We start from the raw sequence: 12,405 nt of genomic DNA, 5'->3' as shown, positions 1-12,405 counted from the left end.
TCACTTGATGTCAATAGTCTTAATTCTGTAATTTGAACTTCAACATCTTCCTGACAATTTGATACAAAACCTTGCACACTTTTTATTAGTTATTTTTGGTTTCACTGGTATCGCAATTTTTTTCTTGAAAAACACGGAACCGATCTAGGCTAGCTAGATATCTACACATGTTCTGAAGAACTTATATTATAGAGGTCTGCAGATTATGTTTCTTTAGAAATAGCGATTTACTTTGACTTACCTCAACCAAACCCTGCATGACCTTGAGCGTGATGATGAATGGTGGATGTTTGTAAGTGAATGGTATGAAGAAGTTGAGAAGTGATGAAGTTCCGATGGCAAAACCAAAAAGTTTGTTAGCGGGATATGCAGCAGCTATCAAACCTCCAGGTATTTGTGTTATGAAATATCCCCAAAAGATAGCAGATTCTATGGCTGAGGCTGTATCCTCTCCCCATACTTTAGTCTTGTTCTGAAATGGATTTTATCTTTTACATTAGGATTCTTTCTTCATCTACAGAAAAAGTAAATTGAATTGTCCTTGGTATTTTTTGCACTAATTCAATAATTATTTAGTAGAAGAAAGATCCATCTCCAATCATAGTTTTTCTAGAAATTGAACTTTCACTTAACTCTAATGGTCATTAACATCATTAATAAAAATATTCATTAAAATCAATTATAACCAATCCCAACAATTCAATGCACGTTTCGGTGTTTCAAATAGACAATTGTAATAGCCTCTATTTCTCTAAAAAAAAAGAAAAGAAAAACATAACAAAACTTATAAAGGTTGAAACAACTTCACTAACCTCGAATTGTAGCTTAACTATACCCATCGATGTTCTCATTCCAAACATAATAATAAAACCCATACAACTCAAAACTGCAACGGTGGCTCTTTTTGATAAACATGGCAATTCTGCTCTAACGTACTGATCGATTTTTCTCAGTGGGGGTCTTTCATGTGACTTGATACTTTCTGGACTGCTGAGTTCGTCCACAGGTTCTCCTTTTCTGGGTGGTACGTCCAGTTCTTCATATTGCTGATTCCTGAAAAAAAATTACACTATTAGAGGTTTTCTTGAGCGGAGAGAAATGAAAGACATGATTCCTTCTTGCGCTGATCTTGTTAATACGAAATCTGTTTCAGAGTACTTGAATAGTAACTACAGTATACAATACAGTAGTAATGGTTACAATCTTAGGGTAATAAACATAGATAAAGGGAGTATACGCAATTTTTACATATATATATATATATATATACAGTGAGATAAATTATTTGCCGAATAAAGTAAGGAGGTGTGGTTGGGTATCTAGGCAATTTAGAAAAGATCAACAGTCTATAGTCTATTCATCTATATTTCGAAACAATATGCGTTTCTAAGAAACGCATATTGTTTCGAAATATAGATGAATAGACTATAGACTGTTGATCTTTTCTAAATTGCCTAGATACCCAACCACACCTCCTTATATATATATATATATATATATATATATATATATATATATATATATATATATATATATATATATATATATATATATATATATATATATATATATATATATATATATATTCTCGATTAAAAATGCAAATTTAAATATTTGGATTCCGATATTTTTCCTAATTGTCGAATTTATAATAAGCAGAATATTTATTATTTTCTGTATCTACCTGCTGAAATCCAAGGTTTGTCGACTCTTGCTCTCCTAGTGTCATCGGTTGTTTCACGTCGTTTGGTGCGCTTTAAGTTTGTTTTCTGAATTTCTGAATATTAAGGTATTCATTTCAATATATTTCGAGTTAATATGAAACGTTGATTCACTAAGGGACATACGAAGTGCGTTTTAGGTTGAAAAACTCGCGAGTTGAGTGAAATATTGTATCACTGATATGTTTTCATTTCCGCGCGCTTCATGTCAAATTTGATAGTTCATATTGGGGACAAAATTTGCTTACTGAAAATGACAAATGCTCCCTCTATCTTTGTTTATTACTTTGAGGTCACAATCGATAAATAATAAATGAACATATATGAATTTGCGAAGGAATTCGTAATGAATGAGTCTATGAGCCATGAGTGAGAACATTTTTGGCTCTATATTCGATAATTACAAACATTGTGATAAAACGATAGAACGATATGTTCAAAAATGAAAGTACCTGTTTCAAACTGTTCATTTTCTTGTCGAAGGGGGTTGATACATTTCTTTATACAATTTTCCAAAGAACATATAAAAACGGTATTGTTTCAGAACATGTTTAATCAAAAGTTTTATTAACATAATTTTCATTTTGAATTGATTGTATGGTATGGTCTTCAATAATACGCAGTCTTCTGGGTTCATCTCACATCTAGCTTTGGACCATCGGAACAGGCTGTTCCATGAGAAAAAATATATGTTTGGTCATTAAAACCTCTTTGCTACAACCTTTGTGTTTCCAAGCAATTTGAGCTCTATAATGGAACTAAATGGTACTGGATCGAAAAAAAAAGTCAATGGTAGAACAGCCTGTATAATAGAATTCGACTCCATTCATCTTCTGAGACATGCAACCCCAATAAAACCCACAACTCCAACAAAAAAAATTATCTTCAACAAATATCACATTGTCGCGTGAATACGCTAATGGTTAAAACACATCACCGGATTCGAACTAACCTGTTATTAGATTTATTAGACGTTCGAAACGTTTTATGATAAACGTCACTCATCCCCCCAATGCCTCAGCAACCACCCCCTGATGGGGGGGTAATACGTTTTAATGCTGGCTTTCATAACATGTAATGACGAGCTCAGCATTGTGTAGGGAAGCATGTTAATGCAGTTTAGTCATCAGCGAGAAGGCAGAACGAGGATAAGGAAGGAGCAGAGGCGTATTCGCCGGTTTGGCACGATTTTAAATTTCTTTCTCTGAAATTTTTATGGGATGATTTAGTCTCGAATTGTCACCAAAACATCGATCTTATGGAAATTTATTTGGGTTCTTTCCACCCTCTCAACAATTTTTTAATATAGGGTGTGACTGAATAAGTGGTACAAATGAAAATGAAAGATTCCTCTCATGATTCTTAAAAGAAAAAGTCCTATGAACAGGGACCCGCAAATAAATTTTTTTCCATAGCATCTTCAAAACACAACATATCCAACTGAAATTTGGCGTGGTTATTCGAATTTAGAGTTTATATCACATAATATGCCAATTTTGATTGTAAATTAACGGGGTATATTTTATGAACATATAGGTAGGTATATTTTTTGGAACTGAGTCCGTTTTATTCCTCAAGAACCTTTTTTTGTGGTTTAAAAGTATCATTATCATAAAAATCCAATCAGTAAGCTGTGATAATAATGATAATAAAGTTTATTTGAGAACTTCAACAAATAATGATGAATAAATTGATTACATAGGCGTACAACTTTGCTGCTTCCGCCGTTTTTTTGGAAATACGAAGTTTTATTGTAACAAACTGGTTATACTTTTATGATTCAAAGTATTGTCCATCGCTGGCCACTACTTTCTCCCATCTTTCGGTCGGCGTACGAATCCCGCGTTGTAAAAACTGGTCATCTTTCGAAACGATCCACGAATCGATCCAGTTTTTTACTTCTTCATATTACCGGTTAGCCAGGCCGTGTGCCATTGACGTTTCCAAGTATGTCTTGACTACTTTTGCAACATGGGGTCGAGCATTGTCATGCTGTAAAATCACTTTATCATGTCTATCGTTGTATTGCTGCCGTTTGTCTTTCAATGATTGGCTCAAACGTATTAATTCCATTCGATAACGATCACCTGTTATTTTTTCAGTCGGTTTTAGCAACTCATAATACACAACGCAGAGCTGGTCCCACCAAATACTAAGCATGACCTTGGAACCGTGAATTTTCAGTTTGGTCGTCGACGTGGAAGCATGGCCGGGATATCTTCATGATTTTTTGCACTTGGGATTAGCGTAATAAACCCATTTTTCGTCCTCAGTGACAATGCGATGCAGAAATCCCTTCCGTCTCTGCCTTACAAGCAGCTATTCAAAAGCAAACAAATGTCGTTCAACATCTCTCGGCTTCAACTCGTTCGGCACCCAATTTCCTTGATTCTGAATCACTTCCATGACTTTCAGGCGTTTTAAATTCGCTTGTTGCGTCACTCCTCAAGTTGTTCACCTAGGGTGTACAACTTTGCTTCCGCCGTTTTGGAATTGATGGCTGTAACGATTAGTGTCATAAATGTATAACCAATTTTATACGATAAAGCCTAGACTTTCGGAAAAAACGGCGAAAGCAAAGTTATACGCCTATGTACGTATGTATAGGAGACCGATATGAGTGATATGACATAATAAATGTTGGGTTGATTAATACAGTTGTATAATAATAAACTAATCTTTTAATAAATCTCAATCATCTTTAAAAACTTCACTTTCTAGCTCTTGGGAAAAAATGTACGAAATACGTCAAGAAATATTAAAGGTAAAATGGCATAATCAGGAAGCAGCTTCTTGTCATAACGTCTCCATGACGCTTCAGTTTGTCCTCGACACCCGAAGCTTTCAAAGAAGACGTATATTACATAGTTTCCAGAAAATGAAATTGCAAAAATCAAAACCTTCCAAGAGTAATTCGGTGGAGTCCACCTCTGTGAAAACCCCGATTTCAATTGCGATCAGATATAGAGATGGGGTAAAGCGCTGTGCTCGCCATTTCACTGGGACGGCAAGTCATTAATAACTGGATTGTGACAATTTGACGAATGTAGATAGAAACGCCCCATGGGGAACATTATCATGAATTCGACGCTGAAATGATCATCGAAATATCTTGTCTAGGCGAACAGAAGGAATTATTGCGATACCTATAAAGTTGGCGATCCACATGAAAATTTTCGTGGATATGTTATAATCTATAAAAAATAACAGTATATGTAATATAGAATGTAACATTCTAATAAATACGCATAATATAACATATAAATGAATATCTCGAGAAAAACTGATTCGCGTTAATACTCTACACAACTATTGAATAAAGTCATCATTATGGAAGTTATTTCTCGAGTTATATAACATTCATTATTCACAAGTAATTGATTATTATACACTGGTCATCTGATTTCTATGGTAGCTCCATATTTTGTGAAATATCAAAACTTCGAGTGATGTCTAGTTTATTCTATAGTATCTTTTGTGAGAAAAAGTGTTCAAATAATACCACTAAGATATGTTCCATATACCTACAAACTTTTGAAACCATACAACATTTCCTTATATAGTAAGAGCCTGTGGACCCCAGTTTTACGTCATAAATTGAAAATTAAACATTTCTTCACACAACAGATTAGTCTGAGAATCCTACATCTACCCTTAGCTTCCACCAGATACAAGCGTCCAAAGCTTTCACTCCAAATCGAATCTTTCGATGACCGTTTGTAAAAGTTCTGTACTGTATTGATCAATATTCCATGAAGCGAATTATTTAGATCAGCCAATAGATCCTTCCTAAAAACTTTCGAATAATGATAAGCAATCACAACTCTCATAATTTAACCTCTTTAAAATCTGGATAAAGCCGTCTACGACTTGTATATTCCAAACAGCTGATTTTCATGGTATGCTTCAGCAAGATTCCCGTGAAATGTAAACTATGAACATTGCTGACAACTAAGAAGTCTGAAAATACTGGTGTGTCCACTGATTAGATTTTATTTGAGAAAATTCTGACGACTCGACCACGGCATTTCCTGTAGTTCCCTTGTATCCGTCGGTTTCTATAGAAACGACAGCGAAGAAATTTCATTACTTTGCTTAAAAGGCGCTAAACAACGAAATATTCATATTTCCATAGAAACAACAGTGGAGTTCGATGTCAAAATGAAGTTTAAGGAATATTCTGAAAATCCAAGAAAGCTTCAAAAGTCGCCTTCTTCTTCTTCAGGTGTCGTCTCCGTTCTGAAGTTTGGCTGTCATCAAAGCTATGCCTATTATAGATACTGCAGATCTAAAAAATTGGCAGTTGTTGCAATTGTACCATTCTCTCAAGTTCTTCAACCATGAGTTCCTTTTTCTTCCAATTGATCTTTTGCGTATTATCTTTTCCTAGACAATAAGCTGTAGCAACTGGTATCTATCTCCCCTCATAATATGTCTCAGGTATTGCAGTTTGCGTTTTTTAATAGTCAGTACCAATTCTTTCTCTTCCCACATTCTTCGCAAAAGCTTCACATTCGTAACTCTCTCTGTCCACAATGCTCTTAGTATTCTACGGTACATCCACATCTCAAATGCTTCTATCCTTCTGGTATCGATCTTCTTTAATATCCACGCTCCCATTCCGTAGAAAAAAATTGACAGCACGTAACATCTCACAAGACGAATTTTAAGCTTAAGGCTTAGATCTCGTCCACAGATTATATTTTTCATTTTAGTTAATGTGGCTCTAGCTTTTTCCACTCTGATCCTGATTTCGTCAGAGCTATCGTTATTTTTGTTGATAGCCGTTCCCAGGTAATTATACTTCCTCACACGTACAATTTTTTGAGCATGCACTATTATGTCAGAGAAGTTTTGTTGTGATTTAGATATTACCATTATTTTTGTTTTGCTGATGTTAAGTAATAATCCGTATTCTTCACTGCTTTCTACTATATTGTTAATTAGTTTCTGAAGATCTTCTAGAGTTTCTGCAATTACAACCGTGTCATCAGCATATCTTAAATTGTTTATTGTGAAGCCATTTATTTTAATACCTTTATCTTGCCCGACAGTTTTATCTTAAACTTTTTCAAGACTGAGTAACCACACCAATATGTCTAGGTATAATATATCCAGTGACTTAAGTGTTTTAAAATGATAGCATACATACAGCATAGATCATCATGTCAGGGCTAAATATGATTGGTGGTACATTGGAGTAATAAATGAACTCAAACCTTTGTACCAAATAGAATCTACTCGACTCAGATAGAAAAAATCCATCCAATCCACACATAATCAATTCCATACGAAATTCCTGCAAAAACTCTAATGAACTAGCACTCTACTGCTGCCATGCCCTGGAATCGCCCTTCGACAAGACCTATTTTTTAATTTCCGGGCATTGTCGATCGTTTATCTGAATAATAGGGACCTAGCAGAGGAGAGGATGAGACCCAGATCGATCAGCATCGAAAGCGATATGATTCTCGTCGCTTCTTTGATTGCACAGCTTCCTGCATGAATGCCGAACAACGATGCGCCGGAAGTGACGTGGAGTGGTCGCAGAAAACGACATTGGCGTTCTTGGAGGTTTTTCATGGCGAACTAGGAGGTAAAGGAGGGTTTGTGAGTAGGGGAGTTATGTAAAGTACCAGGCTATATCTATCTCAAGGTCTTATTTTCCTGTTTCGATGTCAAAAAAGAAATACTTATGTATTTGTCATACGAATTCAATGTGTCGCCTTACGAGTAGATCATTCTTTCTGAGATATACAGGGTGTTTCCTAAACATGCGGCAAAAATTCAGAGGGTTGTTCCTTGGACTATTTTAAGCATGTTTTGTCCTTGGATGATTTTTGAAAAACCTCTTTGTTTCGAAGATACAGGGCGAACAACATTTTTCATATTTTTAAAATTAATAATAGTTTAAATAAAAATGCGTACCGCACTGTGTTTACTAAGTAGGTACAATTTATTTTTAAATTTGTTTAACAACATTCCAATTACTAAAAACGGCCAGTTTTTTGACTAAAAATTGATAAGTGCAGATGGTAAAGGAATACAGATTAAACACGGTTTTCATTTGAATTCGTTTTGTGATGTATTAGCAATTAACATTTTATCTTTGACTATTATGAATCGCTATACAAACACCGAGATGACTGACATGCATTTCATTTATGGCTAGAGGTGGTCATTTTCAACAGTTTTTGTAGGTTGAGTTGAATTTTCATGTAATTTTTCATAATAAAATGTTATTATCTGAAATTTTGTTTCCCCTATATCTTCGAAACAAATAGGTTTTTCAAAAATCATCAAAGGACAAAATATTCTTAGAATAGTCCAAGGAACAACCCCCTGAATTTTTGCCGCATGTTTAGGAAACACCCTGTATATCAACATCATTTGAAAGAGTGGTTGAATGGTTATAAAAAGATGGGTTTCAAAGATGGACTCTAACCTAGGTCTTCGGAGTTCGTAGGTCGGTAATAAACCTTGGAGCTCACGCTCTTAGTAGAGAATTGTGTGATGATGATATCAGAAAAATATATTCAAATATTAATAACTCCTCAACTATGAGTGCTAAAACTTTGCGGTCAAAAATATTATATTTAGTATCATCGTAGCAAAACATTTTTTCTCTTTTATAGTAATCAGTTGTTGGGTTTTCGCAAAATGAATATTCTTAATTTTGTATCATCGATTTTCTGTTTTGAAAATTTTTGGATCATATGGTTTATATCCTGCCTCTTGGAAAATAGCACTCGTTTGTCCACTACCTAGAAAGTAACCCAACCTCAATCTACAGATGAACTCCGACCAATAAGTATTTTATCGTATCTATCTAAAATATTAGAGAAATAGTTACTGCACAGGTTGTTTTAGACTTTACTTAAGCCTAATCAATCATGAGCTGCTTCTTGCCAAGCTGAAGTATTATCAACTTTCCGGAATTGTTTTGATTGTTTTCGAAATATTTCTATGTAATAGAAGTCAATATGTGAGAGTGAAGGGAGGTAGATCATCGTGTGTTCATATCTCAAAGTGAGTACTACAGGGTTCGATTCTGGGCCCACTCATGTTTCTGATCTATACTGCTGATTTGTGAGACTGTTAAATTTTGTCGGTTTTATGCTTTTGCTGATGATATTCAGATTTACATTGGTTTCAAACCGGTTCAGGCTGCATTGACATTCTCAGATAAATGAAGATCTAAGTTCATTGGCATTGAAGGCGAGATTGGGCGGTCAATATGACCCCCAAATCTTTTAATATCAACGTCAATTCTTCTAAACTCCTATGTTCATTCAATTTTTATTCATGTTTGCAGCAAAAATTTATTTGTGACTGTATGTTGTACTTCTAGGAAATTTTCTTGGATTAGCTCATTTATACTTTGTTATACTTTGAGCATACGCATTGCCAAACGTGACGCTTTGAAATTTATTTGGAATGAAGTTGTAACACTCAATAATGTTGTCATAGTGATTGATGACTGCACTGAATGCAATTATCGCTGTAATTTTCGATAATTGTTCTCCATATACATTGAATTTTTGACAGGAGGGAAATATTCCGTGTGATGTTGACATGATTGGGTGAAATTGTTTCATATGATCCAAATTACAGAATTTGATTGTTATAAGGTTAGGACTGTCAAAAAACTTTCACAAAATTCTGCTAAATTGCCTCTATACCCCCTAATTGGTCGTTGCCTAACGCACGCCAATGGCAGTTCTTCCCATGAATACCAACTACGATAGAACGCCGGCAAGTGACGTCGAGTGGTCTCAGATATTGCCGGAGCTTCAGCCACTCAGCCTCACCAAGGTGACGGGCTCTTGTTCTTCGAATCTCCCCCATCTAGATTTCTCTGTTTTCCACTCTACGCTCCCATCTTCGTGCTAACTGAGCCGAAGCGATTCATTATACGGAGGCTTTTGAATACTAATATCTACAGACTGCGCGTTTTTTCATTATTTGGACTAGATGGTAGGGAATGGGCAAGTTGAGAGTGCATGCGAAACAGTTTGATGAAAGTTCGCGTTATGCCTGTAATTGTATTTTGCACCCTCATGAAATGACGTGAATATTGGTTTTACCATATTGCAACTGGTTTCTAAATTTCAGTTTTATCAAATTCGTATTTTTTCAATAATTGGTATAACTACAGAATCAGAAACAGATTTCACCCATCAGTAGGGATTCATGGCTTGGCTTGATTTACTAATAGTAGTTTTTCAATCACAAGTCAAGTATTTTTTTATCAAGCTACTTGATTTTCAGCAGTTTTATTGTGTAGTGCCACATCAATAAAAAAATGATGAAATGAGAAGGAACCTCACAAAAAACAATTTTATTCATTAAAATGATTTATAAAAGAACGGAAAATATCAACTTTTTTGAAAAAGAAACATAAATTAAATCACAAAACAAAATAAAAAATAATGAAAAAATGAAGTTTTTTTAATATTGAGAAACGTCCAGGCTTTGCTTGTTTCATAATTTTCCATACAGGATCTATGGCACATGAGTTGTTGACATTGATTTGTCTCCTAACCTATTGCGGGTTTTTGTAACTGTAAGAGCAGCTCTGGAAAATTGTCTTTCAACAGGAGCTGAAGATTCTGGCGTTGATAAAAAATCCTTGTCATTTTGGCCAAATTTGGAAAGATATTTCTGAAACTAACAAAATCTACCAAGAGATTTCATAGAAATGTGAGAAAACTACTAACAAAGTAACACTGGCGAATGCTTCAGTCTCTCGGCGCTGGAGGAATCCCCTTATTTAGTCTAAGCGCGCACGAGATTGCAGAAATATATGCCGTGCAACGCGTGCATATCAAGCTCAAGTAATATCAAGTAGCTTGATATCAAGTCAAGCAATAAATATCTAAAATCAAGTCGAGTCAAGCTCAAGTATGTTATTTGTCACGAGCTTGATTTTCAAGTCAAGTAGTTGGTTGAAATGCCTAGATTCTTGGTTTGATGAATACCTACCATCAGCAAACTCGAACTGAAACTAATCCTGTACTGGATCAGTAAGTCGAAACTAATCGTTGAGACAACTCTCTGTTGAAAATTCGAAAATTACCCACATTTAGGCAGAATGATCGCCTTCAATAGCATACAATTACATACAATGGTATGTAATACGGAACTGTAGTTTTCAAGGAAGTATTTTACGCAAAATCATTTCCATGTGGGAATATATATTGGAAAGTGAGATAACTGGATGAACTGAAACAAGAGGACAGTCGGCACAGAAAATTTCGACATCGTGCGATACCAGGATCTATTGATGCGTTAATTAATGCATTTGAGCCGATCATTGAAAGACAAACGTTCGCAATACAACGAGAGACATGATAAAGTGAATTTTCAGCATGACAATGCTCGACCCCATGTTGCGAAAGTGGTCAAGACATACTCGGAAATATTGAAATGAGTCCTAGACCTTATTCCCTCGGACTATCACTTGTTTCGATCGCTTTAAAAGATGACCAGTCCTACCTCACTCGCCTTATTCTCCAGACGTTGCTTCTTTGGACTATCACTTGTTTCGATCAATTGCACACGGTCTGGCTGACTAGCACTTCCGGTCTTATGAAGAAGTAAAAAATTGGATCGATTCGTGGATCGCTTCAAAAGATGACCAGTTTTTTCAACGCGGGATCCGTACGCTGCCCCAAAGATGGGAGAAAGTATTGCCCAGCGATGAACAATACCTTGAGTCATAAATGTATAACTAGTATTTTACAATAAAGCCTCGAATTTCGGAAAAACACGGTAGAATGTAGAATTTTTTTCATCGATCCACAAATCCTTCATCTTGTATTAAAATTCGTATAAATCACTCCTCATTCCCGTGTCAACGCCGTCTTCATGAGATGAGCCTCCCCAGAGACACCTGAACGGTATCGTGGCAGCGTACGGTCCCAGACACCCTCGGGAACCTGTTGAATCCCATGGAAAACTCCAGGTGCAGCCGAGGCTTCTGGGAAAGAAGCGGAAAATGTAATTGGGCTGCGCTAATCCGCAAATTGAGAAGGACTACTTCCGCTGAAACCAGAAACATGACCGTAAATTGTTCAATTTGTGTTTATGCACAGCTCGTAATTTTGTAATTGAATCGACGCAGCTTTCGTTTGCTCGAGTCTGCTGGATCTGAGCCGAGATCCTGAGGATTCGGCACGTTCGGATTAGGATATAAGGGATGTTTGAGATGCAGGGATATACAAGGTGAAACAAAAGTATTTTGACAAATTTTGGGAGGTTATTCCTCATAATATTCTAATAGGGATTGTCCAAATAAATATCTGTCCGGAAACGTTTCGTTTCCAAGATACAAAACGTTTTTTTTCAATAATTTCGAAATACTGACCTCAATTGAACGATAAATGATTTTTTGAGATGTCATATTCGAATGGATGTTATTGTTACTCTCATTACTTGTGAAATTAATTTGACGTGAGTAGTTTTTTGTAGGGGGAGCCACCTATTTTATTGTTGTTTCCTCGTTCAAAAGATATTAAAAAAAAAACGAAAATAAAACACCTTGTGTTTTGGAAACGAAACTTTTTCGAACAATTCATATTAGAATATTGTGAAGAATCACCTTCTAAAGTTTGATTCACCGCGATAGCCTATTAGACATTTAAGGAAAACTAATTATAATTTTGTGAATAAAATTTGCATG

General features: G+C 35.5%; 1 protein-coding gene across 2 annotated transcripts in view; it reads right to left on the bottom strand.

Annotated features, from left to right (window-relative positions):
• Positions 1 to 12,405, bottom strand: part of LOC123684299 (vesicular glutamate transporter 1) — a 94,753-nt gene that overhangs the window by 11,084 nt on the left and 71,264 nt on the right. For both annotated transcript variants that reach the window (XM_045623498.1, XM_045623499.1), the window contains 2 exons: positions 813 to 1,053; positions 242 to 472 (listed from right to left, as the gene is read on the bottom strand). In XM_045623498.1, coding sequence (XP_045479454.1) covers positions 242 to 472; positions 813 to 1,053 — 472 coding nt within the window. The remainder of the gene's footprint in view (positions 1 to 241; positions 473 to 812; positions 1,054 to 12,405) is intronic.

The sequence above is a fragment of the Harmonia axyridis genome, chromosome 7 (genome assembly GCF_914767665.1).
Source record: "Harmonia axyridis chromosome 7, icHarAxyr1.1, whole genome shotgun sequence".
Lineage (NCBI taxonomy): Eukaryota > Metazoa > Arthropoda > Insecta > Coleoptera > Coccinellidae > Harmonia > Harmonia axyridis.
Note: the sequence above shows the minus strand (reverse complement) of the source record. Positions and strands in the feature narration are given on the sequence as shown.